Here is a 26,301-nt window from a genome sequence, read left to right as displayed (position 1 = left end):
ATAATTTTTTAATTTACATTTTCAATATTTCTTTCAAGTTTAAAATTTTATTTTTTTCAATTTTTCCTTTTTTTTAAATTTACAATTTCATTTTTTATATTTTTTTCAAATTTACACTCTAGTTTTTCAGCCCTAAATTGACCCTATAAAGTCTGGAGAGTCAGAGAGGAATGCTGGAGTTGTTCAGGACATGGATGAGAGCTAGAAGAAGGTGAGTTTCTGTAGATATGACAGAGGACTTCAATGTGGAGGTGGGACTGCACCAAGGATCAGTTTAGAGCTGAGAAAGAAAACCACTGTGATCCATATCAAAGAACAGGGAAAATGTGAAGGAGCATCTAAAGAAGTGGAGGTTTTCTTTAGAAAGGAGAAGAATGAAAGCCAGCTGCATCAAAACTGTGTGTAAATGAAAGGAACTCAAGTGAAATGATGAGGTTACAGGGAGCAGAGGTGAAGAAGGTGTGGAACTCAAAGGACTTAAAGGGTCAATAATCCAGAACAAGTGTTGGAAAGAGGTGAGGAGTCGCGTGCAAGCAGGCTGGAACGAGGTGGAGGAATAAGTCAGATGTGATGAGTGAATAAAAAGGTAATCGTTAATCGTCATTTGAATTATTTATCTATTTTTTTTCCGGTTCCGGGTCACGAGCAGACGTGTGTCTCCATCTCTCCTCAACTTAGATTATTGTTTATGTAATATGCAGTAATGATTACTGAAAACTTTACAATCACAATGGTATTAATTTTCTTTACTGATTAATATAAATTATTTGTTGTGGATGCTTTGAAACTTTATTACATTAATGATATTAATGATCCTTAATAGCCTGATTTTATTAATATTTGATATTAAGTCCTGAACCGGATATTGATAATTCGTGTAGAGAAAATGGTCGAGTCGAGGTGGGATTATATAAGTTTGCTTCCTTCCACTCCCTTTCAAGCGATCTACTTGTGATTTATTAAGTGATATGTTATGTATGTATTATGACCTGATTGCTTGAAATAAACCATTTCATTCATTCATTCATTTATTCATCTGACATGTTAAAATAAATATAGATATATATAATTTAGCAAAATTGTTAACATATTTTCTTCAAAATCCTGGGTTAGAAGAAGATTAATTTTGAAGGGTTGTATCAATCAACAACTCCCCATTTTTGGTTTCTTAACATTTATCTTCATCAATGCTTCAAAATCTTCCCACAGTCGTCATACAATGCTATTTTAGACATTTTATTAACAATAGAAATGTAGGCAAAACAGCAAGAAGATGGCTAAAAGGAGAAAATATTAATCAACTCCCAGACTCACCTCTTGTAAACTTTGTTGGGAGTTTCTGGATGACACACTCAGATCCTGGGATGTGTTCTGGGAATTTTCAAGCCAAAACTGGGAGCCAAAGAAAAGCTGAGAATCTGTCAAACCAGCATTAGAGCCGCTTCTGTCCACCGGTTTCCCTCCACTGTAGAGTAAAAATGTAAATGCAGCTTAAATGTTATGTTCTTGTTCATTAAATAAAAAACAATATTTAGGGTGAAATTCCAATTTTGTGATTTAACAACAGAAGTTAGCAAGAAAAAACAAATGGCAAATAACCAGTAGAGTTTATGCTAATTAATACAATTTAGCATCACCTGGTTTCCTTTGGAATTCCCAATGTTTGCTTTATTTTTCTTATGGTATTCATGACGTTTTGTTGCCTGTTTAAAAGAGATTAGTTTGACATCATTGATATTATCTTAGCAAACATCACTGGAGCAGAGAATGGAGAGGATAGCATAAATAGCAAACAAGCTACATTAGCATTGTTGAACATGAAATAAATGATCATCTTCATCGACATAAACGTCTGTTCAGAATATATATATGAATAAACACAGCCGGGTAGATGTAAAAATGAAATTTTAAACATTAAAAATGTATTATTCATATAAAATTACTCACAAATCCCCATAAAAGTGAAGAAAAGCCGGAAGAGACCGCTTCGATTCGAATTCCCGCCGTCTGGTGCTGCATTTACGGACTGTCGGAAATTATCACGTGTCATTTCTGAATTAAAGCTTGTTTTTTACTATGTTAAGCAAAAATCATGAATTAGTTTGATTCACGACTTGGCATGATTCGTTCTATGAATTAATATTTCATTTTACAGAACAGTCACATGCAAAACATTCTATTAAAAATACATATTTTTTTACATTTAAAAAAGTTTTAGAATAAGTAAAATCATGAATTCTTATAATCAAATGTGCATCCGAAATGGAGGAAAATTTTAATCAAACCTAATCACAATTAAAATTAAATTTTACTTTAAAGAAATCTTCAGTATTGGGATTTTCCAGCAGGAACCGAACATTCACGGATTAGTGTTTACACAAAACTATTAGGAAGGTCTTTAAACATTTGTTGTTAATGATATGACGTGTGAAAATATTTTAAGCATCGGAAAAAAAGAAGCTTATATTCTTTTTTGAAGCTTTAAAAACGTTGGATTTGGGGAAAATGTGATGTTGATGTAGTGAAAGAATATGGACGGCAGGGGGCGGTAAAGCGGCAGATGTAAAACCAATCGCCGGAACCCAACAGGAGAAGAAGCCGGCCAGCCCAGTACTAGCTGATCGGTTGTTGGTTGCAGGACTACAGAGGTGAGTTCAGACAAACCTGCACACAAATGTGAGCGTTGCGAGGTGATACCTGTACAGCAGACGAGACCTGCTGCTTGTCAAGGCCGCACCCAGGAATTTGGCAGGAGCGGCGCCGGTTCGCTTCGTGAGTGAACTTTTTGTTTTTCTACATTGACCATTGTGGTTCTCTGATGGTAATTGAAAGCAACAGTTTGAGACAGATTTAACCATATTTGCTTTTTTGTCCTAAACGACATATCGTAGTATTTTTGGCCATGTATTTGAGCTTATGTGTTTGTTTTGTCATGACTAGTAATGTTAGCTAGGCGGTTACCTTTGTATCTTTCTAATTTCATAAGCTCACAACTTCACAAGAATATAAAATCATTTTTTAAATTTAATAATTATTCACAGCTTGACTAAATAACGATAGATTAAAGGAGGATTGTGGAAAATGTAGTCAAAAATGTCCTTTTAATTTTTAGAAGGTGGATCTATAACCAATTTTGAACTTATGAAATTAAAACAAATCATAATTTAGAGCAGAGTTGTAAAGTTGACAGTTTTATTTTACAAAATAAAGGTGTTTTGTGTGTTTTTACAGTCTGACATCAGCTTTTCTGCTCATTCAAAGGTGTTTAATTTGATGTTAATTAGGAGGATGCTGAAAATAGAATTTAAAATAGATTCTTGAGAACATATTCAATGATTGCTTGTGAAGTGTGGCACAAATTCTAAACCTATAAGATAATTTTGGGTTTTATGTAGTCGTCTTCGTCTCTTAACTACTCCCTTTAGGTGTTTGTCACAGCAAATAATCGGCCTCCATCTAATCTTCTCTGAATCCTCCTCACTCACACCATCCACTCTTATCATTTTTTTTAAATACTACGTTTTTGAACATCCTCTTTTGACTTCCTATTAGACTCTTTCTTTCATTAATCTCAGGATCATTTTACCAACATAATCTGTTCCTCTGATGGATTCATTCCTGGTCCAATCCCAGGGTTCCTCGTGGAGTCTTAAAAGCCTTTGATTTGAAAATTTGCAAATAAGGCCTTAAAAAGTCTTTAATTCTGAGATATTGCTCTTAAAAAACAAACAAAAAAAGCCTAAGTTAGCCAAAACAGCTAGAATGCTGCTGAAATATTATATAAACTAAAAAGAAAATAGTCCAAAAAACTAGCAGAATGTCATTATAACTTTCCACTTTACTACACTCTGACTGCATATAATATAAAGTAACAACTGATCAACTATTAAATTAGTTGTTGACTATTTTAATTGTCAATTAGTCGACTAATCACAGTAGCCCAATTAATAACAGGGTTCTGCAGCTTTCAACACTTTAGGTCCGTTTTTTACTTTAGTAAAACACTCTGTTATATTTTTGTGGCTATTGAGCCATCATTGATTAAAATAACTATTAAATATTTATAATAATACAATTTATCACAGTGATTCTTTTTCTTTATATGCAACAATTTTGATTGATTTTACTTTAGACAGCAGCACTTGCATTTTTCTTTCAAAATAAATACATTCTGTGTCAAACGACATTGTTTTCTAGGTATGAGAGCTTCCAGAGCCTCAGGTTTCAAACTCTTGCTTTACAAGGACATCAAAGTGGATTTTTGGCATCTTTCTGTGACTGAGTGAGTCATATCTAACTCAAATGTGTTTTATTTTGAAGGGTCTTGGAATGGCTCTCTCCTTCCTCTTGGTTTTAGCTGCTACTGTAATCCTTATAAGACCCGAGACGCCTGTAACAAAGGTAGAGACCCGACGTTAGCAGGAGAAACATTCTTGCTTTGTTTATGTTCTTTTGCCTTGTTAATCCAAATGTTTTCTGCTCTACAGGCCTCGCATCACAACTCTCTGGAGTGCTGTGGTGAGAAACAGCGACTCAATAGCTCCTGCTCCAATGACACTCACTGTGAACCAGGTAAAGCTTTTAGTATCACTCTGTAGCAAAGTATTCTGCTGGATGTGAAATGTTCACCTTTTAATTACATTATTTTTTTGTTTATCTACAATTGTGTTTGTTTTGATGTTCACATCTTCAAGCAAATTTCCTCAAATCAAATAATGAACCAGCAGAAATATGTTTTTTTAACACATAAATGTGTTTTTACTGTGATTTTTTTTTTTTAAACTAAACTAAACAATTATACCATTTATAGATCACACTAAATCTAAAACAGTTGTTCATTTTTCTGTCGTTAATCTCATGCAAAGAAAACCTGTATTTGTATTTGGTGTATTTGTGTATTTGCACTACTTAAATTTGTTATTTTAACTAATCTTTTGAATAAGAGGCTTTGAACTTAAAGGGTAACCAAACCCTAAATGAGCTTTTTTTGGCTGTTGGCATCTATAAATGTGGCTTTAAAAGTTCTATCTGTTGGTCTTTGCCAAATTTTTTACTAATTAAAATAAACTTGTTTAATTTCTTTAAAATATAGTCAAAAACTGTCTCTGTGCTGCCCCCTACAGGTCAAAACGAGGTATTACAGTTGAATTTTGTTTTGGCCAAACCATTTAAGTGCCACTCCTCTGACTGGATTATTAGATTTTGACTGTTCTTGGAGTCAGCCTCCAACTTCCCTGTTTGGTTTCGCTTTAAGGGTGTTTTCATACACTTGGTTCTCTTAAAGTGAACCAGAGTTAATTTCCACTCTGATCTGGAACAAATTTTCATTCTGAATACATCTATCCCAGGGTTGCAAAGCTTAGGACTTCTACTGTATTATTCTGTCTCTCATCGCTTTGCCCCATCGTCATAATTTCTGGCCAATGAGTAAAGAAATCTTTAGTCACGCGGTTTTGCTTTGGCTTGAACCAGAAATGTCCGCTTGACAGCAGTCCGAATACAGACCAAATGCAAGGTTCAGGACTCGATACAGACCAAATTAAGCAGATCCGGTCCGGTCCAAATGACTTTTCCAGTTTGTATTCTCCCATAATGAGACTTCCTGGTTAAATAAAGAAGAAAAATAAATTAAAATGTGTAGGATTTCTGTAACTTTCTTACTGCATCTTTAAAAAATGTTCTTTCAAAATAAATGTCTGTTTCAGTATTGTGAGAGTTTGTGAAACTCAAAGTATAAAATAATGTGGTTTAACCTCCCAATCCAACCCTTAGTGCTGAGTGTCGAGCAGGGAGACACCAGGTCCCATTTTTAGTCTTTGGTACGACTGAGCTGGGATTTGAACCCACGACCTTCCAATGTCAGGGCGGACTCTCTTCCACAAGGCCACTGAGCTGGTAAAGGAAAAAAAAAACTGCTGAAAATTCAAAACAGTAGCTGTTACTGATGGATACATTATTTTTCAATTGGTAAATTTTACATTTACTGTTTTTTATTCAAGTTTTCATTATTTTTTTCAAAAAAGTTTTCAAAATATCATTTTTTTTCAAATTTTAGGATTTATTTCGAGTTTTCATTTTTGTTATTTTCAAAACATTTTTTTTTTCAAATTTTATTTTATTTATTTATTTCAAATTTACAACATCTTGTTTTCAAATTTACAACATCTTGTTTTCAAATTTCCACATTTTTTTCGGCTATTTCTATTTTCAAAGTTTCAATCTGTTTTTCGTTTACTTGAAGCTGATCCTGATTTGACCCCATACTCACAGTCCAAAAACATGCTTCATATGTTCACTGGTGGCTCTAAAATTGCCAGTTTGGTGTGAATTGGCCCTGCGATGGACTGTTGAGCTGTCCAGGGTGTTCGCCCAACAGTAGCTCGGTAGTCTCCAGAAACCACGAGACCTCAAACAGTTCGAGGCACCTTTAAAAAATGATTGTTACTGTGTCACATGTTAGAAAGTTTTATCTCACCAGGATTTGAGGATTTACTTAGTTGTTTTCAGGCTCTTGTAGAGGACGGAATGCATGAAATCTCCTCTTGAATTCTTCAGGATGTTTCTATCGTGTTCTGGAGAACAGCAACACCGTCTGCATATTCTGCGACTCGGCTGCTGTGTATCTGGAGAACGTCACGATCTGCGCCTACAGTAAAAAAAGCATTTTTTTTTCTTATCAAACTGATGGTGAAACTCTTTTAACCTGCTGATATTTTGTCCTCTACAGATTACACAGTGGAGCGCCGAAATCACACAACAGTAACTACTGTCATTCCTAAAATTGGTAAGAAAAAAAATCACTTGTCACCTTAAAGTTTTCATTTAGACCTGAAGTTGTCGGGGTTCCCATCTTAAAGTCTTAAAAGCATTGGATTTATGAATTTAGACTTAAAACCTTAAAAAGTCGTCTAAAAGTCTTGAATTTTGATATTGGAGCCTTAAAAATTACACTGTTTGAGACTTCTCCGTTTTACATTTTTTGTTGAAAATATAATTTTTCAGTCGTAATTATTTTGATCAAATAATTTAAATAAAAAAAAAAAAAGAGAGATGTCACAGCACAGACAGCAAAAACAATAAGATGTTAATGTTTTGGTCATAAAATGGGAAATAATTAATAAAATGGGAAACAGGTGGAGAAATTGGTCTTAATTGTTCATATGCATGACCTTAAAAGGTCTGAAAAAGTCTGAAATGTAACTTGTAACTGAGTAGTGTTCCTTTGCTATATTGCGGATCACCTTATGTGTTCTCATTGTTTCAGTAATTTATTTATTTAATTTCTTTGGTGCGATTTTGCACAAAAAATCACCCAAATCTTCATTTGTGATCTCATCTTTGATTTCCTTCTATCATCCTGGCTTTATTTTTCTGCAGAAGTACTTTGAACATTTAAAACAAGTGAGAAAAGTGTGAAAATGTTCATGAGGAAATGTGTTTAAAGTGTGTAGCAAAGAGTTAAACAGCTTTACAAACATCCATAATCCTATTTAGCAGATTTCACCTATTGCAGGTTATTTTTAGAACCCCTGCAATAAACACTGTATGATGATCAGCTCAGGTCTTTAGCTCGCAGGAACGTTTGTCTTTGTGACACCAGAGGTTTCAGCTGTTGTTCATGATGCTGTCTGTGCACAGGTGGACCAGGTGTGGCTGCATCTCTTCTTCTAGGAACTCTGTTGATCAGCTTGTTCCTCATTCTCTCTGTGGCTTTATTCTTCTACCTCAAACGCTCCAGCCGACTCCCGAACATCTTCTACCGGCGGAACAAAGGTAAGGTCGGAGTAAAAGCCTCCTCACTTCTAAGGTTGGGACATAAGAATAATCTGTGACTTTTGTAGTTTTCATGAAAAAAACAAAGGTTTAGCAGCCATTATGGTGTCATTGTTTTGGAAGTGGGTGTGGCTAATGCTGCTTAAAACCAGAGGAGCTGAACGGCGGGACTGAACCCAGCTCAGATGTTAATGTCTTTTTTAACTCGCATGCTGCTATATGAAATGTTTAAAAATGCAAATTGAAACTATCTGTAGATAATTTACAGGTCATGAAGATTCAGTGAAACAAAGTTGTTTCTGATTTGTAAAAAAGCAACAATTTCAATGTTAGTTGTTTTTTTTTTTTAATCACACTCAAAATTTAATTCAGGCTCAGATTATTTCAGAGCAAAAAGATGAGTCACATTTTTAAATAAATCTTGATTTACTGTGTTCTTCTCTTTAACACAGAGGAGTATTTCCTGTGCTAAAGTTTCTTAACAAATACCAGCTTTATTTATCTTTGCTGCAGGAGAATTCTGAAATAGTTTACTCTAATTAGTAACTTTATTTTTTTGAATCTTTATTCTCTGTAAAATATTTGCAGCTGGTTTAAACTTATACAATTAGGTTGAAGATTTTCCTAGAAAAATCAAACTTTAGTTTGTAAATGAAGCAAAAAAAGTGGTGCAACATTTATTAAATTGGTATTTTTTTAAATATAATAATAACCGTGAATCCTGTGTGTATGGAACTTTACTATCAGCTAGCGTGTTACATTGACAAGTCATTTTTCTGTCTCAATAAATCTATATTTTGAGGAAAACTCCTGTTTTTTTCAGTAAACGGCAGATTTTTTTTTTTTTTAAGTCCGACTCTTCCTCCTTTGCTCAATAGCTCTTTTCTCCTCAAAGAAAGTTTCCAAAAAATGTTAGTTTTTTATCAACTTTATCAGCTCGGGGCTTTTAATTTAGCGGATGTATTGAAGACACGTGACTGAAGCAGATGACTTGATTAAGTCAGCCTGATGCGGTCCTTTTTACAAATAAAACTTCCTTCAGAATCAGAAAATAAAATGTAAATGATCCAAGTTATGGTAAAAATGTCGCTTTATGATTCTGGTTATTTTAATGATTTAATCTTGTGTTATTGCTGTTTTATCTCCATTGTTTTTTATGAATGTCTCTTGTAACTCCTTTTATTTATTTATTTTCTTAAAAGGTCTTGCATTTTACCAGGCCACAGTTGGAAAATAAGATATTTCTTAATCCGTCTTAATTGTTTTTTATTTAAATTAAGGTTAAATAGATTAATAAAAATAAACAGTATATTCCCTTTTTTGTCTGTGGCCCGGTACCAAGTGACCCACCTGGGGTTGGGGCTTACTGATTTAGTGGATTGTTTTTTCCTGAGTTTGAGAGAAAAGTATTTTCTGATCATGAACTATTTTTTTTTTATGAAGCATTTCAAGCAAAACTCTGAAATATTGTTTTGCTTGGAAGCAATACTAAATATTTGTGTTTTCTTTCTTTCAGCTTTCATTTTTCAGCCAAGTGAAACAGTAAGTTGGTTTGAAGATAACCAAAAATATATTTAAAAAACAAAACCATCAGAGAGGTCAATTTTATCATCTTATTTGTGTTTGTTTTCCCCCTTTAAGGCTGTCATGATTCCCTCTTCGTCAGGTAAGAATTCTCTGTAGAGGTCCTTGTGATCCTGCTTAACAGGTTCTAGTTTCAGGTTGAATGAGGCCTAAAGATCTTAAGAGTCTAAAGAACACACAAAAAAAATCTTATGAACCAAAATTCTAGAATACCTAGAAAAGTTGCATTTCCTGCGATAATGCTAATGTGAATGTTTTTTTTTTTTCTGAAAGTAGTTGCTGAAGCTTTTTGCTTAATATGGTGACGTAATTTACTTTAATCGCTGAAGGGATTTGCTGAAAAAGCAAAAGCTATTTACAAAATGTTAAATTTGCTAAAAGACTGGACATTCCGTAAAAGAGCTATGAAAGAGCGCAGAAATTGATCAAAATTTCGGAAAAATTTTCTATTAAGATTGCTTAATAATCCCCAAGAAATGTCAATTTTTAAAAAATATTTAGCTTGTTGCTTAAATATGAGTTAAACTCCAAATTAGCCCAAAAAACCTTAGTAGGTGCCATAATTCGCCTAAAACGCTAGCACTTTCATACTAGCTAAACTCAAAAATAGCATAAAATTCCCCAGTGAAGAAAATTAGTCAAAACCAAAATTAGCCTATAAAAACCTCAATAAATAACAATTTAGCTACAACTGTAAGTGTTGCTAAAATATTAGCTGAACTCCAAAATAGCCTAAAATTCCTTAGTAAACAAAATTGGTTAAAAACGTTAGCATGTTGCTAAAATATTAGTTGAACTCCAAATTAGCCCCAAAAAACCTCAGTCGATTCCAAAAAAGCTAGCTTGTTGCTTAAATACTAGCCAACTTCACAATAGCCTAAGAATCCTAGGTAAACTAAATTAGTCAAAAACGTTAGCCTGTTGCTAATATAGAAGCTAAACTCTAAATTAGCCTATAAAACGTCAATAAATAACAATTTAGCTACAACTGTAAGTGTTGCTAAAATATTAGCTGAACTCCAAATTTGCCAAAAAGTTCGCACATTGCTTGAGTACCAGCTAAACTCCAAAATAGCCTACAATTCCTTGGTAAAAAAAATTAGGTAAAAACGTTAGCATGTTGCTAAAATATTAGTTGAAATCCAAATTAGCCCCAAAAAACCTCAGTCGATTCCAAAAAAGCTAGCTTGTTGCTTAAATACTAGCCAACTCCACAATAGCTTAAGAATCCTAGGTAAACTAAATTAGTCAAAAACGTTAGCCTGTTGCTAATATAGAAGCTAAACTCTAAATTAGCCTATAAAACGTCAATAAATAACAATTTAGCTACAACTGTAAGTGTTGCTTAGATATTAGCTGAACTCCAAATTAGTCAAAAAGTTCGTACATTGCTTAAATACTAGCTAAACTCCAAAATAGCCTAAAATTCCTTAGTAAACAAAATTAGTCAAAAAATGTTAGCCTGTTGCTAAAATAGAAGCTAAACTCTAAATTAGCCTAAAAAGCCCCAGCAGATAACAAATTAGCCAAAAACATTAGAATATTGCTAAAATATTTGCTAAACTCCATTTTTTTAATTACTACAAAAGATGAAAACTTAGCCCGTGAATATATTTAACCGTTTGTTGCTAATCTACTTAAAATATTGAAATATTGTTGTTTTTTTCCTCGTAGTGCGTAAGCCGAGATATGTTCGTCGGGAGCGGTCCTCTGGAGCGTCAGCGCGGAACAGCGCCGCCACGCCCACAGCAGCCGCCACCAGAGTTTACAATGTGTAGGAGAGAACGCTCAGGAAGAATGTTTGGTTTTAATCGTCCGAAGTGAAGGAAGAAAAGCTGCTGCTGCTGCATCCATGTCACTGTGGAAGTCTCTGCTTTTTATTGTATGTTTTAAATCATTATCGAGATAACTGAAATAGCTTTTCCTCTTAGCTTTAGAGATAAAACATCAAAAGGAACAAATTCATCTCTTTAGTTGTGGTTGAAAGGCTTCTTGTTGACTGAAGAGGAGGCTTTTGGATGGAAAATCTTGTTACTTTTTAATCGAATTGTTGAGTGAGTCCCAATGATGGGGTTTAGGAGCGGACGAGATAACCAGCACACACTTCAGGCCACAACCTACATTTTTAACGCAGGAAAAAGATGAGACAAATCAAGGTAAACTCAGATTTTTTATGAGAAGATTGTCAATTTTGTTGGAATTTCTTTCTGTTGTGCTCCTGTTTTTGTAACTGTGCACTGAGGACCGTCAGAGTAAACCACGTGTTGCTTTGCGTAGTTATTGATGCACTGTACTGACGAACTGTTGTTTTATTTACTGTTTCTGTATTTATTTATTCTACTGAAAACTGAATGTATTTAGTCTGTTGAACAAACCACTCAAGTGTCATAAATTCCACAAGTGAAAGTGGTTTTTTGTATATATATATATTTCTCCATGTCATCCTGCTAAAATGTTCTCAAATGTTTTAAGAAAATCTGCAATTTCTTGTGCACTTTATCTGACCACTCCAGCAAAAAACACTAAAAATCTCGAGCCATAAATGATAATTTTGAAATTAAGAGCTTTGCTTGACAAATAGAACTTTTGCCAAATTCTTCGCGATGTGCCATTACTGTAACAACTGTGCCATTAAGAGCTTTAACTTGTTTGATGGATTTGTGGTGAGTCTTTTTATTTTCAGGTGCATTTATAATTATTGTGCTTATGTGTCAATTGTTTGAATCTTTATTAGTCCACTTTAGTGAACAAAATCCAGTTTCCTGTTCACGTACAGCTATCTGAAGTGAAGTAGAGAGAAGAACGAGTCATTCCCTCATTATTTGATGTTTTTACTTTTGACATTTTTTTTTTTTTACATGTTTTTTTTTTCTTCCTAATGAATTGTTTTTGTATTGAAGCATTGTTCTGATGTGAGACATGTTTTAATTACTGGAATAAAGCTCTGTTGCAAAGAAGGTGTTATTTTCTGTTTTACTATTTTGTAAAGGATGCCTCATTTTTTGCACTTTAGTGTTTCTATGGTTTAAGGTTGAGTGTCTTAGATTAGACCACGTGTCAAAGTCAAGGCCCGTCTGGTAATTCTATCCGGCCCTCCAGATCATTTTATTTTATTGTTATTAATGGTCCGATGTTATCTTACGCTTATTTCTAACTTGTTTTATTTTGACCAAATATATTTTTATGAAGAGTAAAATATTGAAAGTTATTTAAGGTTTAAGTTGATTTGTTCTGGAATAATATTCCTACCTTCAAAAATTAGTTTTAAAGTTTTGAAAATTGTCATTGTCATTCTAGCTTTTTGGACTATTTTGGTTTTTACCAATATTTTTTAGGTTATTTTGGCATTTAGCTAATATTTCAGCTAAATGCTAGCTGCTTTGGCTAATTTAAATTTTAATGATTATTTTAGGAAAGGATATTTTAAGTTTACCTATTTTTCAGCTAAATGCTGGCTGTTTTGGATAACCAATTCTATTTATTATTTTTTTTGTCATTTTTTAGATTAATTTTTAATTTAGCTAATATTTCAGCTACATGCAAGCTGCTCTAACTAATTTTGTCTGTTTTTTCTTTTTAAAACTTTTCTAGGCTGTTTTGGAGTTTAGCTAATATTTCAGCTACATGCTAGCTGCTTTGGCCAACCAATTTTCTTTTTTTTTCTCGTTTTTAGGCTAATTTGGGATTTAGCTAATATTTCAGCTACAAGCTAGCTGCTTTGGCTAATTTAGGCTTTTTTTTTACTTTTTTAGGCTGTTTTGGGGTTTAGCTAATATTTCAGCTAAATGCTAACTGCTTTTGCCAACCAATTTTCTATTTTTTTCTTTTTTTTTGGTCTAATTTGGGATTTAGCTAATATTTCAGCTACATGCTAGCTGCTTTGGCTAATTCAGGCTTTTTACAAACTTTTTTAGGCTGTTTTGAAGTTGACCTATTTTTTAGCTAAATGCTAGCTGTTTTGGCTAACTAATTTTCTTTTCTTTTTTTCGTTTTTTAGGCTAATTTGGCATTTAGCTAATATTTCAGCTATATGCTAGCTGTTTGGCTAAAGTAGGTTTTAATCTGTTCTTTTAGGATATTTGAAGTTTACCTATTTTTTCAGCTAAATTTTAGCTGTTTTGGCTGACCAATTTTATTTTTTTATTTTTTTAAGTTTTTTAGGCTAATTTGGCATTTAGCTAATATTTCAGCTACATGCTAGCTGCTTTGGCTAATTTTGGCTTTTTAAAAACTTTTTTAGGCTGTTTTGGAGTTTAGCTAATATTTCAGCTAAATACTAGCTACTTTGGCTAATTTAGGTTTTAATCATTTTTTTAGGATATTTGAAATTTACCTATTTTTTCAGCTAAATGCTAGCTGTTTTGGCTAACCAATTTTCTTTAAAAAAATGTGTTTTAGGCTAATTTCGCATTTAGCTAATATTTCAGCTACATGCTAGCTGCTCTGGCTAATTTGGGATTCTTTAAAACCTTTTTAGGCTGTTTTGGAGTTTAGATAATATTTCAGCTAAATACTTGCTGTTTTGACTAAGTTATTTTTTTTATTCATTTTTTAGGATATTTGAAGCTTACCTATTTTTTCAGCTAAATTCTAGCTGTTTTACCAATTTTATTTATTTTATTTTATTTTGTTTTTTATTCTAATTTGGCATTTAGCTTATATTTTTGAAGCTGGCTATCAGCTTCAGCTTTTTCAGCTATTAACTTCAGCGGTTTCATCTAACGGCTTCAACGTTTTTAGCTTTCAATTTCAGCATCTTCAACGGCTAAATTCAGCTTACAGCATTCACACTACCAATATTGCAGGTAATGCTATATATATAGTTTATAATTATGTTAAAAAGTTACAGTTTTAAAAAATAGTTTTAGTGTTCAATAAATGTTTATCCTGTTCGGCCCGCGATCTAAGGTGTGTTTTGGATTTTGGCCCCTTGAGTGATTGAGTTTGACACTCCTGGTTTATCGAGATTTGTGAGGTTTATAGGCTTCAAATCCTCATTCTTAAGCAGTGAGGCATGTGTGTAGTGTTTTGATAATGTTTCTTATGAAGCAAAAACTCGTTTCTTAATTCTAAAACAAGTTCCCATATTTCAAATTGAACCAAGGTGCATTCAAGGACCTGATATGTTTTTGTGTATGTCTGTTTGCTAAATGTAAATCTTTTTCAATCTTTTCGTGATGATTAATGCTCCAATTCTTTCAATCAATGTGGCCTTCAGGCACCAGCAGGGATTGAGGTGAGCGAGACCCATGAATTGACGGAGTTCAAGTTGTTTCATTTATGGTTTTATTACTTAATGCTAAACTGTGATGCTTCCTGTGTTGCTAGGTGATACGAGCTAATATGTTCTCTAGTTGGTAGATAACCAGACATATTTAATTTTTGTTCCCTTTTATTGTGCAGATTAAACTGCTTCTAAAGGAAAACTGACCACTAATAAGAGAAATACCAGAGAAATACTTTGTCACACTCTAAAATAGACACAACTATATTCATCCAGGCATTTTATCACTTTTAACCCACATGTAATAATGTTTAAGACACTATAATGGTATTATTGCATCACTAAAATAGTGAATTGCAGGTTTTTTTTCCAATTTCTAAAACATTTTCTGAAAAAGACCAATTTCACCAAACATCAAGCACAATTTTCAAAATATAGACTAAATATAAAAACTTAACTTTTCAGTATAATAATAAAGATGGTATAATTTTGGTACAAAAAATGCTGCTATTAAAAAATGTTCGAGTTTTTCTGCTACAAACTTGTTAATATGGACAAAAAAATACTGGGCTTATAAAAAAATAAAGCAACTTTTAATACAATTTCATCAACGCCGTGCATTTCTTCAGGGGTTGAATAAAATTACTTTCAACTAAGCCTTTAGTGGAAAATTTGTATTAAAAAATATCCCAGCTTTTATTACAACTTTTCAGAAAAACTGCCACAAATTATGTTTTTATGCAGCCTGTATAAATGGTTCTTAGCATTGACTGTACACACATACACAGTTTTGGGACGACACCGCCCCCTGCTGTCAGAAATATGCATGTGCAGGTGGCCACAAAAGGATGTGAAATAATCAGGGAGTTTTTGGCTCTCACAATTACATAATATATGTATTCAAATAGATATTTTTTCTAGTTTTACTCCTCTTCAACATTTTTATTGTGGACATGTAAACAACACCAGCCACCATGTCTGTCAGCCACATGCTGGTGAAGCTGTCCATGGTGCTGATTCAAAGTTCCTCTTGGGATGAGGCAGCAAAGCTGGACTTAATCACAGATATCGCTCCATCTGTCCATGTTCTTAGCTAATAAATGAATAAATAAATAACTGGTTCCACCCTGGAGACCTGAGAAACAAACAATCCCAGCCTGCTACGTGAGCCACTGAGGTCCAAAAATGTTCCTGAGATCTGAGGCATCACTTGTAAGATCTGGAAGACGAGGAAAACCTTCAAAGGCTTCAAGTGCAGGTTGGAATTCTGAGAATCTCTGAACGTGTCTCAGGTGTTTACAGACCCTGAAGATCCTCATGAAGGAAAGTTTTTATGGAAATGTTGCTTAAACAACTCAATTTTCCATCGGAAGCTGAGAGACTTTCTAGACAGAAGGGCTGCATGACAGAAAGTGTCCATAAATGAAGCACAAACATAAAGAGCCTTTTTTTCAAATTTGCTTATAACTGTTGATATACATGACTTCCTTTCAAAATAAAAGATTCCCGCACATCTTATTCTGGTAAATATTAGTGGTAGGGATGTCAGCAGATAGTTTAAAAAAATGCTTATTTTACAATTTTTGATGCTTTTCAGTCCGAAATCTGTAAATCTAGCAAAGCAAATTTATATCAAAGCTAATTAAGTGACTCTTATTGTATTTTTTAATCATAAGTCATTAGAATTTGTTTAAAAATAAAAAATCCACCTCTTATTCCAGTGTCCCATAATTCTGCTTCTGCTTACTGACCTCCAATTGATTGTATGTGGTAAAACACGCAGAAAAATCTTTCAAAATTGGGACTTAAGATTCGTACTGTACTTCAATTGTTAGTTGAATAAAGTTTCGGTTACTTTACTTTTATTACATTTTACTAAGTTTTTCCTTTACAGTTACTTTTTAATGTGAAAACTTTTGGGTTTTTTAAACAGACGGTCTGAATGTGGCTCCCCTAATTATGAATTATTAGCTCTGTTAAACTGCTTAAAATAGGACACAAAACATGATTTAAAGGTAATTTAAAGATAACAAAATAGGTAGTAAAGATGGTAGCTCTTTAAAAATTCTTAAAAAAGGACATAGATTTTAACAAAAGTAAAAAATATAAAACAAAATTAAGTTTTAAAGTTCTTATCTTTCTTTTAAATAATTGAAAAAGCGAAGACATATGAGCTAAATGTTATAAAAATAAAACAAAATAATTTTGTAAAACTCCTAACTATCTATAAATATCTAAATAGGATTAAAATGTTAGCTTACAGGTAAGAAAATGTTTAAAAAGTTAAGTTTGAAAACTCTTACCTCTTCTTAAAAGCTTGAAATAGGACATAAAATTCACCTGAAAGTAATAAAATGTCAACAAACTTTGGTTTTAAAAATCCTAAATTTGTTTAAATGCTTAAAATATTACAATAAATAATATTTGCAAAAAATAAAATGTCAACAAACAAAAGATTTTAAAATCTTAGCTTTGTTTCAATGTTTAAAATGGGACATAAAAATGACAAGATAAGGTTTTAAAATCTTTAAGTGTCTTTAAATCCTTAAAATAGGACATAAATATATCCAAAAAGCCATAAAATGAAAAAAAGTTTGATGATGAAATTATTGCCCCCATTTTAATGCTCAAATTATTACATAACATTTTGTAAAAAAAAAAATTAAATGTCAACAAATGTAGTTTATAAAACTCTTACATTTTAAACGCATGAAATAGGACAAAAATACAACACAAGCAGGAATAAAATAACAACAAAATTAGGTTTTCAAATTCTGACCTTTCTTAAATGCTTAAAATAAAACATACATTTTAACTAAAAGTAATAAAAATGACAACAAAGTTTGGTTTTGAAAGTCTTAGCTCTTTTTAAATACTTAAAATAGGACATTCGATAAATAATAGCAAAAAACAAATAATATGACAAGAAAGCTGTTTTTATTAAATTGTAGCTCTATTTAAATAATTGAAAAGAACATAAATATTATCTAAAAGTTAAATATCAACAAAGTTTGCATTAAGAAATCTTAGCTCTTAAACTCTCAAACTTAGGCCTTGAAAATGGTAGCTCTGTTAAAATGAGCATAAGAAGACATAAACATATTATCTAAAAGTAATAAAATGTCAACAAAGTTAAGATTTAAAAATCTTAGCTCTGTTTAAATGCTTAAAATATAACATAAATATTGTGTAAAAGTTTTAAATTGTCAACAAAATTAGATTATAAAATTATTAGCTCTGTTTAAATACATAAAATAGGCCATAAAATGTATCTAAAAGTAATAAAATGTCAAAAATGCTTGAACTGGGAGAAAATATGATCTAAAACTGTAAAAATGACAGGAAAGTTTGTTTTTTAAGATCTTAGCTCTGTTTAAATACTGAAATAAGGACTTCTAACCATAATATCTGTGTTTGTTGATTCTTTTATTTTGGGAAAGTGAAATGTAGACCTCTCAAAGTGAAGGACGTCACGTGCGACAGGGTATACGACGCTATTTATAACAGCGAGCGTGAGGGCCTCGTCTGCCTCATGCAAGGGCAGAAGGACATGAACACTGACATGCTCCTGCAGGAAAACAGAACACACACTCTGAGGCCGGAAGAACCGTGTCAGCAGCTGGTAAGATCGTTAAAATACAGTCGTGAAGGATTGAATCTGGTTCGGTTTTTAATTGTAGTATGACTTTTTGTAAATAAAGTTTGATTTGAAGTCAGTTCAAATATTTTTTAAAGCAACTTTAGTAACTCCAAAAAGTTTTAACAAGCTTATAAAGAAGGCCATTATTGACTAAATCTGCTATCAAAATATTTTTATTAAATATTTTTCCCTTTTGTTGTTCATGTAGCTTCGATATTTCACTCTCTGTGACACCAAAGTCACATGACCTTCTAATGTTTTTGGAATTTAAAATAAAATCTTTTTCACTTTGCTCATTTTTGTGTTAGAAAAAAAGGTATAGAGGAAAAAAAAAGCATACTTTTATTCATCCCAAAAAGTACGAATTTATCTTAAATTGCAAGAATAAAAGTCTGACATTGTTGCCATTTTTTAACCACATGTTTTTTTAAATAAGTGAAATCATAGTTAACATCTACTGTATGTGACTCGAGTTTTTCATAGTAGTTTATCAGTTTTTAGGGGAAAAAAACTTTAAAGCTGATATTTTTCTCGTATTTCATGAATACTTCAAGTGTTCCATATATAACAGGACTATAGGGAGAGTATTTTAAAATAATGTCAGAAACTTGCTTTTTGGGGTCAATTTAGATTGAAAAAAAGGTTTTTGTGAATAAAAAGGCAACAGAAAAAAACAACAGCTTTGTGAGTGTTTTTATTAATATTAACTTATTTGTTCCTCAGTGTTTCAGTTAGGATTTAAATCATTGCCTGTTTTAAAGGTCTCTCTTTCTTTTGTCTCACCACATTTTGATTTATTCTCTTTTATGAAATGCTTGTGATGTGTTTTATTTTGACATTGTAACTTTATAAGCTTTTTTTTTTTGTTGTTTGTATTTTGCATTGGTATAAAAAGTTCCCTTACCAAAAAGAAGTATACTCAAGTTTATTTTAAGTAATTCACAATTTTTTTTTAACTAAACTTAAGATAGTATACGTTAAGTATACTTTTTATGTACTTATTAGAGATAAACTTTACAAGTCTGTGTTAAGTAAACTTTTTCAAAACTAAACTTAACATAATATACTTTTAGTTCACTTTTATGTACTTAGAGATAAACTACAAGTTCCTGTTAAGTATGTTGTTTATACTTACTACAATTCTAAATTAATTTAGCCTTAAACTTTTTATCAAGATATATTTTAGTGTATGGTGTACGAAGTATATAAATATATTTTCATAAACCTAAAATAAGTAAACTGGAAGTATACCAGAAAGTTTACTTTAAGTCCACTTCTACTTATTATAAACTAAAAGTGGGCCAATTTAGTACAAAGAAGTATACTTGGTAGTAAACTTCCAGTATACCTTTTAAGTATACTTGGTAAATACCTTTTTGTACTTAAGTGTACTTTAGAAAATATACTTGAAGGATTGTTCAGCTTGTTCAGGACATTACTGCTTGTATTTTTGGCATTCATAAACTTTACAGTTTTTGAAATATCGAGCAAAATGTGCCCCATAGAAATTAATGAGAAAGTCTTCAAATCTCAAAAATGTAAGTAGATTGTAGTAATTTTCAAAAAATGAGGAGTTTAGGTAATATTTTAGCAACATGCTAACGTTTTTGGCTAATTTATTTTAGTGAGGTTTTTTAGGCTAATTTAGAGTTTAGTTAATATTTTAGCAACATGCTAACATTTTTGGCTAATTTATTTTACTGAGTATTTTTAGCCTAATTTGGAGTTTAGTTAATATTTTAGCAACGTGCTAACGTTTTTGGCTTATTTATTTTACTGAGTTTTTTAGGCTAATTTAGAGTTAGCTAATATTTTAGCAACATGCTAACATTTTTGGCTAATTTAATTTAGTGAGGTTTTTTTAGGCTAATTTGAGTTTAGTCAATATTTTAGCAACATGCTAACGTTTTTGGCTAATTTATTTTACTGAGTTTTTTAGGTTTATTTAGAGTTTAGTTAATATTTTAGCAACATGCTAACGTTTTTGGCTAATTTAGTTTACCTTTAGGCTATTTTGGAGTTTAGCTAGTATTTAAGCAATGTGCTAGCTTTTTTGGGGTTAATTTGGAGTTCAGCTCATATTTCAGCAACACACTAAACAATTTTGCAAAATTGGCATGTCTGGGGGATTTTTAAGTATTTTACTACAAATTTTTCTGAAATTTATGTCAACTTCAGCGCTCTTTCAGATTTCTTGAACAAAATTTTCAGTCTTTTAGCAAATATAACATTTTGCAAATAGCTTTTGCATTTTTAGCAAAAAGCTTCAGGATTTTCAGCAACTACTTTCAGCAAAAAACATTCACACTAGCATTATTGTAGGTAATACAACTTTACTAGTTATTAATTTAAATTCTGATCACATAACTTAGTTCAAGGTCGCTGGATATTTTGGGCTTCTGCATGTGACTGAGGGAGTTGCTTTGTTGACTTTGACCTTTCAAAGGTCAACTTCAGAAAATGCTAATTCTGTTTTTATTTTTCCCCTCACAGGAGAACATGTGAGACGTAATAATGGATGATTTGGATCACAGCATTCACATTGCAGAGAATGACTGGAGCAGCTTCTGTGATGAGAGCGAGGAGTGCGATCTGCCGCAGGCTTCACTGGCCTACCCTGATGACTGCAGCCTCAGCGATGCCGAGGATTCAGGAAGTTCCACTTCAGCTGCAGCGCAGCAGCAGACACAAAGGAGCCCTGATGCAAACAGTGATGGAAGGGAAAGCAACACTCCAGAGCTGCCTGACACAAGTGGACGTGTGGGTGATGTTGCAACAAGCGTGAAACAGGTGGAAATCGGTGGAGGAGATGCCATCAGCGCAGAAGGGATGGACTCCAAGGGGACTACAAAGACCAGAACAGGAGCACAGCAGGCTGACGCCATCAATAATCAGAGTTCAGGAGAGGCAAAGGAGTTCAGTAAAGATGGAAATTTGCAAACAAAGAGTGACCAGAACTCCTCAGAGGAAGTTGATTCAACTCCTTGTAATCAAGAATTGCAGAATCTGAATGAGGCAGACGCTGCAGAGGCGAAAGCGGAGAAGGATCGCTGGTTCGTGACGGTGAATGAAAACCCATCGAGGCAGCGGGGGCGTTCAAGCTCTTTGAAAAAAAAACGTCAACTAAAAAGTACTAATGAGGGAAGTCGAGTGCAGGAGGGATCGACAGGAAATGATGCAGACCAGGAGAAAGAAATGGAGTCAAATGCAGTGAAGGACACGGAGTCACAACAAAGTAAAAGTTTAGGAAACAAGCAGAATAATGAGATTCTGGAAGAAACCACCAATGAATGCACACCAGCATCCACACGGATGGAGCACTGTCATGACTTTGAGGAGCTCTCCAGTCCAGAACCTGATCAATCAAGGGAGGTCTATTCTCTTCAAGACCTTTGCAAGGAAAACCAAAGCTCCTTACGGCTCACAAGTGACAGGCATAAAAGCACAGACCAAACAAAGGAAGGACACAATCACTGTTTTGATAGAAGCTCATCTGCTGCTCAGGAAACCTCAGAAAGTGCAGGTGAATCTTCTACATGCACCAAGAACACAAACTCAGGAACACTCAGTCCGACCCCAGCACCGGTTTCTGTCGCCGACTGCCCTGAAACCTACGCCAGAGCTGAGGGCAACACTCGGCCCGTGTACGCCATCTCCGCGTTTTGGGACGACATGGAAAAACTGACCATAAACGATATTTTACACCTGAGGATGGGAACAAGCAGGTCACCCAGACACGACGAGCTGACGGACGCAGGTGACACCGCAGACTCTGACTACTTCACGCAGTCGGAGGAATCCAAACCCGAGCAGTCAGGCTGCGAGTTCTCCACCTCCGACTTTGAGGAGGAGTATTGGCAGTTTGTTGGTGCGAGCGGGAACGCAAGTCCTGATCCAGACAGCAAAACACAGCCCAGTTGTTCTTGTTCTGATGACGATACGATCTCTGAAGGGGGAGCTACTCCCGTTCCTCTAGAGGAGCCAGCAGGACAACTTTTTGACTCTCAGAAGACTTTATTCATGGGGCCACAACCAATGAAAAGAAGCAAATCTTTGTTCAACATGGACGGCCTTGAATACGAGGCCTCGTCTTTGTTGTCCTTACTGGATGGTGACAGTTTACCTCGCTGTGTGTTTCAGAATTTAGAGGACAACAATGATTTAACTCTGAAAAGACCCGTTTGTTCCTCTCTGTTCTGCATGGACGTACCGGCGACCCACCAACACGCGTCTTTCTCCGACAAGTTTCAGTACTTTTTCACAGAGACTGAGGTGAACGTGGCGTGTGTCCAGCTCTGTGACCCAGAGGACGTATCAGTGACTCCTATCTTCACCTGCAGTGCATTTATGGAGCACTTACCCCAAACTTCTGTCCAGGGTTTTAGGGAAAACCCCATCCCTATTTTCTCCTTTTCTCATCCGACAGTCAGACACCTCACATTCCCAGAACATCACTACGCTACCATGAACTCAGACTGTGAGGAGCTGGATAAAATCAGCATAGCTCCGTTTTCTTTCCTCCAATCTGCCGGTCCTCATGGAGGCTCAGGAGCAGCAGCCAGCGGTGGATCTTGCTGTTGGAAGAGTTTGCAGTCACTGCGAAGGATCAGCTTCCTGGACAAGGGCAGCATCTGGTGCGGAAGATCTGGAGTCTGGACGTTTCCATTTGAGACGGAGAACACAGCAGCAGCACCTGGAGAGGGAAGAGCCTTCCTGGTTTCTCCTGAGGTGTTCAGGAGAGTGGAGGAGCCGCAGAAGGTCATGCAATGGACAACAAGTGAGTGAGAGCCTTGGCTGCTTTAAAAAAACAGACATGTAAAGCTACGTTCACCCTCGACTGTCCATGAGTAAACAGTTCAATGAACAGTTTCTGTAAACCAGGGGTGGGAAACCTTTTGACCGGTGGGCCACAAAGGGTTCTAAAATTTGACAGAAGGGTCGGACCAGGTGCACTTTGGTAATCCACCTCATAATAAGGGAAAGAAATAACATTTAGACGAAATATACTTTAATCTTGATTGAAAATAAATGTATGTTTTTTAAAACAGAATGTTTTGGAGTTCTGTTTGGACTTAAGGACCGTCAAAACTGTGGCTTTTGTTCTCGTTTTAGTGCCAGTTGCACAAATGGGTTTATGTCCATAAGAGAATTATCGAAAAAATGACCAATCAGGGACTCTGATTTGTTAGTGATGGTGTCCCCTTTAATTCACGGAAGTCCCAACCATTTGAAAACTGATCATGGAGGAGAAATTAATAATCGCGGTTTGTGACTAGCTGGAATTCTATGACACCAAGTCTTTCATACATGGGAATAGAGCTGGGAAAGAAAAGCCTGTAGCAAGATTCATGAGATTTGTACTAAACCCTCATCCAACTTCCAGTAAAAGGAAAAAAAAAAAAAAAAAAAGGAAGAAGCCCCACCCTGCTGGTCCAGTGTGAATACACAGTCTGAGCACTAACTAGTTGCCTGTGCAGCTATGAAAATTCTAGCTTTTGTTTTTTTAAATCATTGGCAGGTATTGCACCTTTTTACCTTTCTAGTCTTCTTGTAACCCTCCTAGGTATGTTGACGTTGGGAGTGGGGTCATCTTGACCCCACAAAACAGCGCGCTGAACTTATTTTTTATTTTTTTCAACGATTTTTGATTTTCATTGGTGTCCATGGCAGTCATGAAATCCTGTCCATCTTAATCCACATTTGTCTTGGGATGGATAACACGTTAACCCCACAAGGGGTCCAAATGACCCAAGGCTTAAAATATTCTTCCCTTAAGTCCTTGCGGTCCTCGGACCTGTGTGTTTGCTGTGCTTGAATCTAAACTCTATTAGACTTTTAAAACCAAACTTTTACTAGTATCTGCCTAGTTGCCTTTTATTATTATATTGGTTTTTATCTGTTTTAAGCTTGTTTTCATGTCTTAATGTATTCTGCTTTCCCTTTGTACAGCACTTTGGGTCTCATTGGCTGGTGGTGGAGATTGCTCTAGAATGAATAAATGACTGAATGAATGAATGAACTCCATGAGCTAAACAGACATTCAAGAACCCGTGTTTGGGTGAATGTGCATCTCATGCCCGGAGTGTCCGTATCTTTACATGAAGTTCTGTTTCTGTATCAGGATCAATTGTAAATGCTGAAAAAAACTTATAAAGTTGCAGAAAGAAGATGTTAAAATGATTACTTTTGGGGTGTTTGGCTTCAATATCTCTAAGAAAGAAGGTCTGATTGTAGCTTTAACTGGAGCTGATGCTTATGTTGTGACGTACCCTTCACAGTTTAGCCTAAAGGAGTTCCTAATCACAAGGAAAAACATCAGCTTCAAAGGATTTACAGTAGAATTTTATTTTTCAGGGGTTTTTTTTCATCTTTATATAACTTTTTTTTGTCTTCTAGAGCAATATGGGATCTTCTCCACGGTAAAGCAGTCAGACATGTGTTTGGTCTGCATTGCTTTTGCCTCCTGGGTCCTAAAATCCTCTGATCCAGATGCTGCTGATGCCTGGAAAGCAGGTATTAAACCTTTCTTACATCATTCTGTCAGTGAACAACACAACTCCTGTGAAAACAGGAGGGATGTGGATTAAAATGACCTTTTTACTTTAAGATATTTGATTACTTAATAAAAAATGAAGGTTTCTCCTGACATATTAGTCTCTCCAAGAGTCTAAACTTTTGGAGAAACTTTAAGTTGAGATGTTAACATGAGGGACAGAATCTGCAAACATTTAAATGTGATGCGATTGATTTTCTTTGCAGCTCTTTTAGCGAATGTGAGCGCCCTGTCAGCGATCCAGTACCTGCGGCAGTACGTGAAGAAGAAGGGTCCTCTTTAGGGTCGACTCTGACAGACCCATCAATCTCCAAACCGTTTCCCTCGGGTCCATCCAGATGCTTCTCTGCTCTGAGCCTGAACTGCTGCTGCATTCTTGGGTTTTTCTGGACCAGGACTTCAATATAATCCAACAAGGAAAAGTGTTGGATAAACAAATATGGAGTTTTGTGCCATTTGTTCTGTTATTTTACACTGTTGGACATTATTTTAAACACATAAGAAAACTTTTGTGTTTTAAGTTAAGGAAATATATCACATTAAATGGAATTATTTATTAATTTTGTACAAAAAAGTTCTTTACATTGAATGATCTGTTTCAGCTGCAACAGCGAAACCATAACTAGATATGATTGAAAATGCTGCACTTAATGCTTTTACTTAACTGTTTTTTTATTGTTATTTTTTGATCAGCAAATCAGAAATTTTACTGTAAAGCGAACAGATTTGACCTTTCTTACTGCAAACTTGAACAAATCATAATTTCTCAAGTGTTGGAGGTAGTTTCTGGAAGCTGTTGAATAACCTCCGTTATCCAGTATTAATATTAGTATTACAATTATGAATTTATTATTATTATTAATGGTTGAACCATGACATGACTGACCTTGAATTTGACTAATGTACAAAACAGTCATCTCCAATGAGAAAAAGGATGTTGAGATGAACTGTACAAGTTTAATCTGTAGATTTGTTTTTTCATCATGAAATAAATGTAAATAAAATAATATTTTTGGAATATTAATCTTTTTCTTCCCCCTAAAGTAGTTTAGTCATCCTACACAAAACACAAATTTAATTAAAATAATTTTGAAAACATTTTATCTTTTTAGATGTAAATTTGATAAGACTGTAAGACTCAATCTGATGAAAATGTGCTTTTTTGCTGTTTTTAACTGGCATTTTTCTCATGACAGAGGACATACAAAAAGAAAATTCAGATTAAAATAGCATTTCTGAGTACTTCTTTATTCAAATATATAAAATCAATAAAACGTAAAGTTTCTAGATGTATTGGTATTCTGTTTAAAATCAGGGATGTATTAAACAACAAGTTTGTATCTTGTTTACTGTTCATTAGTTGTTCCATATCTGCAGGAAAAACTATCATGAAATCTTTAATGAAATTACTAAAAAAAACTATTAAAATAGCTAATAGAGCAGGAAATTGTGAATTAACAAAATATTTATTTAAAATGACAGGAAATTGTTTATAAAGTAAACACAATTGAGTTTGAAAAAATACAC

General features: G+C 34.1%; 3 protein-coding genes across 4 annotated transcripts in view; 2 read left to right on the top strand and 1 right to left on the bottom strand.

The window, feature by feature from the left end:
- The window catches only part of iho1 (interactor of HORMAD1 1), a 6,058-nt gene extending 4,023 nt beyond the window's left edge, over positions 1 to 2,035 (bottom strand). Inside the window, exons 1-3 of the mRNA XM_024269112.1 lie at positions 1,948 to 2,035; positions 1,638 to 1,703; positions 1,315 to 1,465 (exon numbers count right to left, since the gene is read on the bottom strand). Of these exons, the coding sequence (XP_024124880.1) occupies positions 1,315 to 1,465; positions 1,638 to 1,690 (204 nt within the window). The 5' untranslated portion in view covers positions 1,691 to 1,703; positions 1,948 to 2,035. The remainder of the gene's footprint in view (positions 1 to 1,314; positions 1,466 to 1,637; positions 1,704 to 1,947) is intronic.
- A 498-nt stretch (positions 2,036 to 2,533) lies between these two features.
- On the top strand, positions 2,534 to 12,314 carry lg5h1orf159 (linkage group 5 C1orf159 homolog). Its single transcript, XM_024271229.2, has 9 exons — positions 2,534 to 2,772; positions 4,321 to 4,401; positions 4,488 to 4,572; positions 6,556 to 6,651; positions 6,728 to 6,784; positions 7,639 to 7,773; positions 9,290 to 9,315; positions 9,415 to 9,439; positions 11,032 to 12,314. The coding sequence occupies exons 2-9, from the start codon at positions 4,330 to 4,332 to the stop codon at positions 11,133 to 11,135; spliced, it is 600 nt and encodes a 199-aa protein (XP_024126997.1). The 5' UTR covers positions 2,534 to 2,772; positions 4,321 to 4,329; the 3' UTR covers positions 11,136 to 12,314.
- Positions 12,315 to 17,967: 5,653 nt separating this feature from the next.
- si:ch211-157b11.14 (uncharacterized protein LOC799552 homolog) lies at positions 17,968 to 26,144 on the top strand. 2 transcript variants are annotated; one of them, XM_024269137.2, is made up of 4 exons: positions 17,968 to 18,203; positions 20,715 to 22,998; positions 24,618 to 24,734; positions 24,981 to 26,144. In XM_024269137.2, exons 2-4 carry the CDS (start codon positions 20,736 to 20,738, stop codon positions 25,055 to 25,057), a joined length of 2,457 nt encoding a protein of 818 aa, XP_024124905.1. In that variant the 5' UTR covers positions 17,968 to 18,203; positions 20,715 to 20,735; the 3' UTR covers positions 25,058 to 26,144. The 2 variants fall into 2 exon arrangements, with proteins under 2 accessions (XP_024124905.1, XP_024124907.1); XM_024269139.2 differs by lacking the exons at positions 24,618 to 24,734; positions 24,981 to 26,144 and adding an exon at positions 24,171 to 24,338.
- Positions 26,145 to 26,301: the final 157 nt, after the last annotated feature.

Source organism: Oryzias melastigma, linkage group LG5 (assembly GCF_002922805.2).
Source record: "Oryzias melastigma strain HK-1 linkage group LG5, ASM292280v2, whole genome shotgun sequence".
Taxonomy (NCBI): domain Eukaryota; kingdom Metazoa; phylum Chordata; class Actinopteri; order Beloniformes; family Adrianichthyidae; genus Oryzias; species Oryzias melastigma.
The sequence above is the reverse complement of the archived record's forward strand: the minus strand, read 5'-3'. Positions and strand labels throughout refer to the sequence as shown.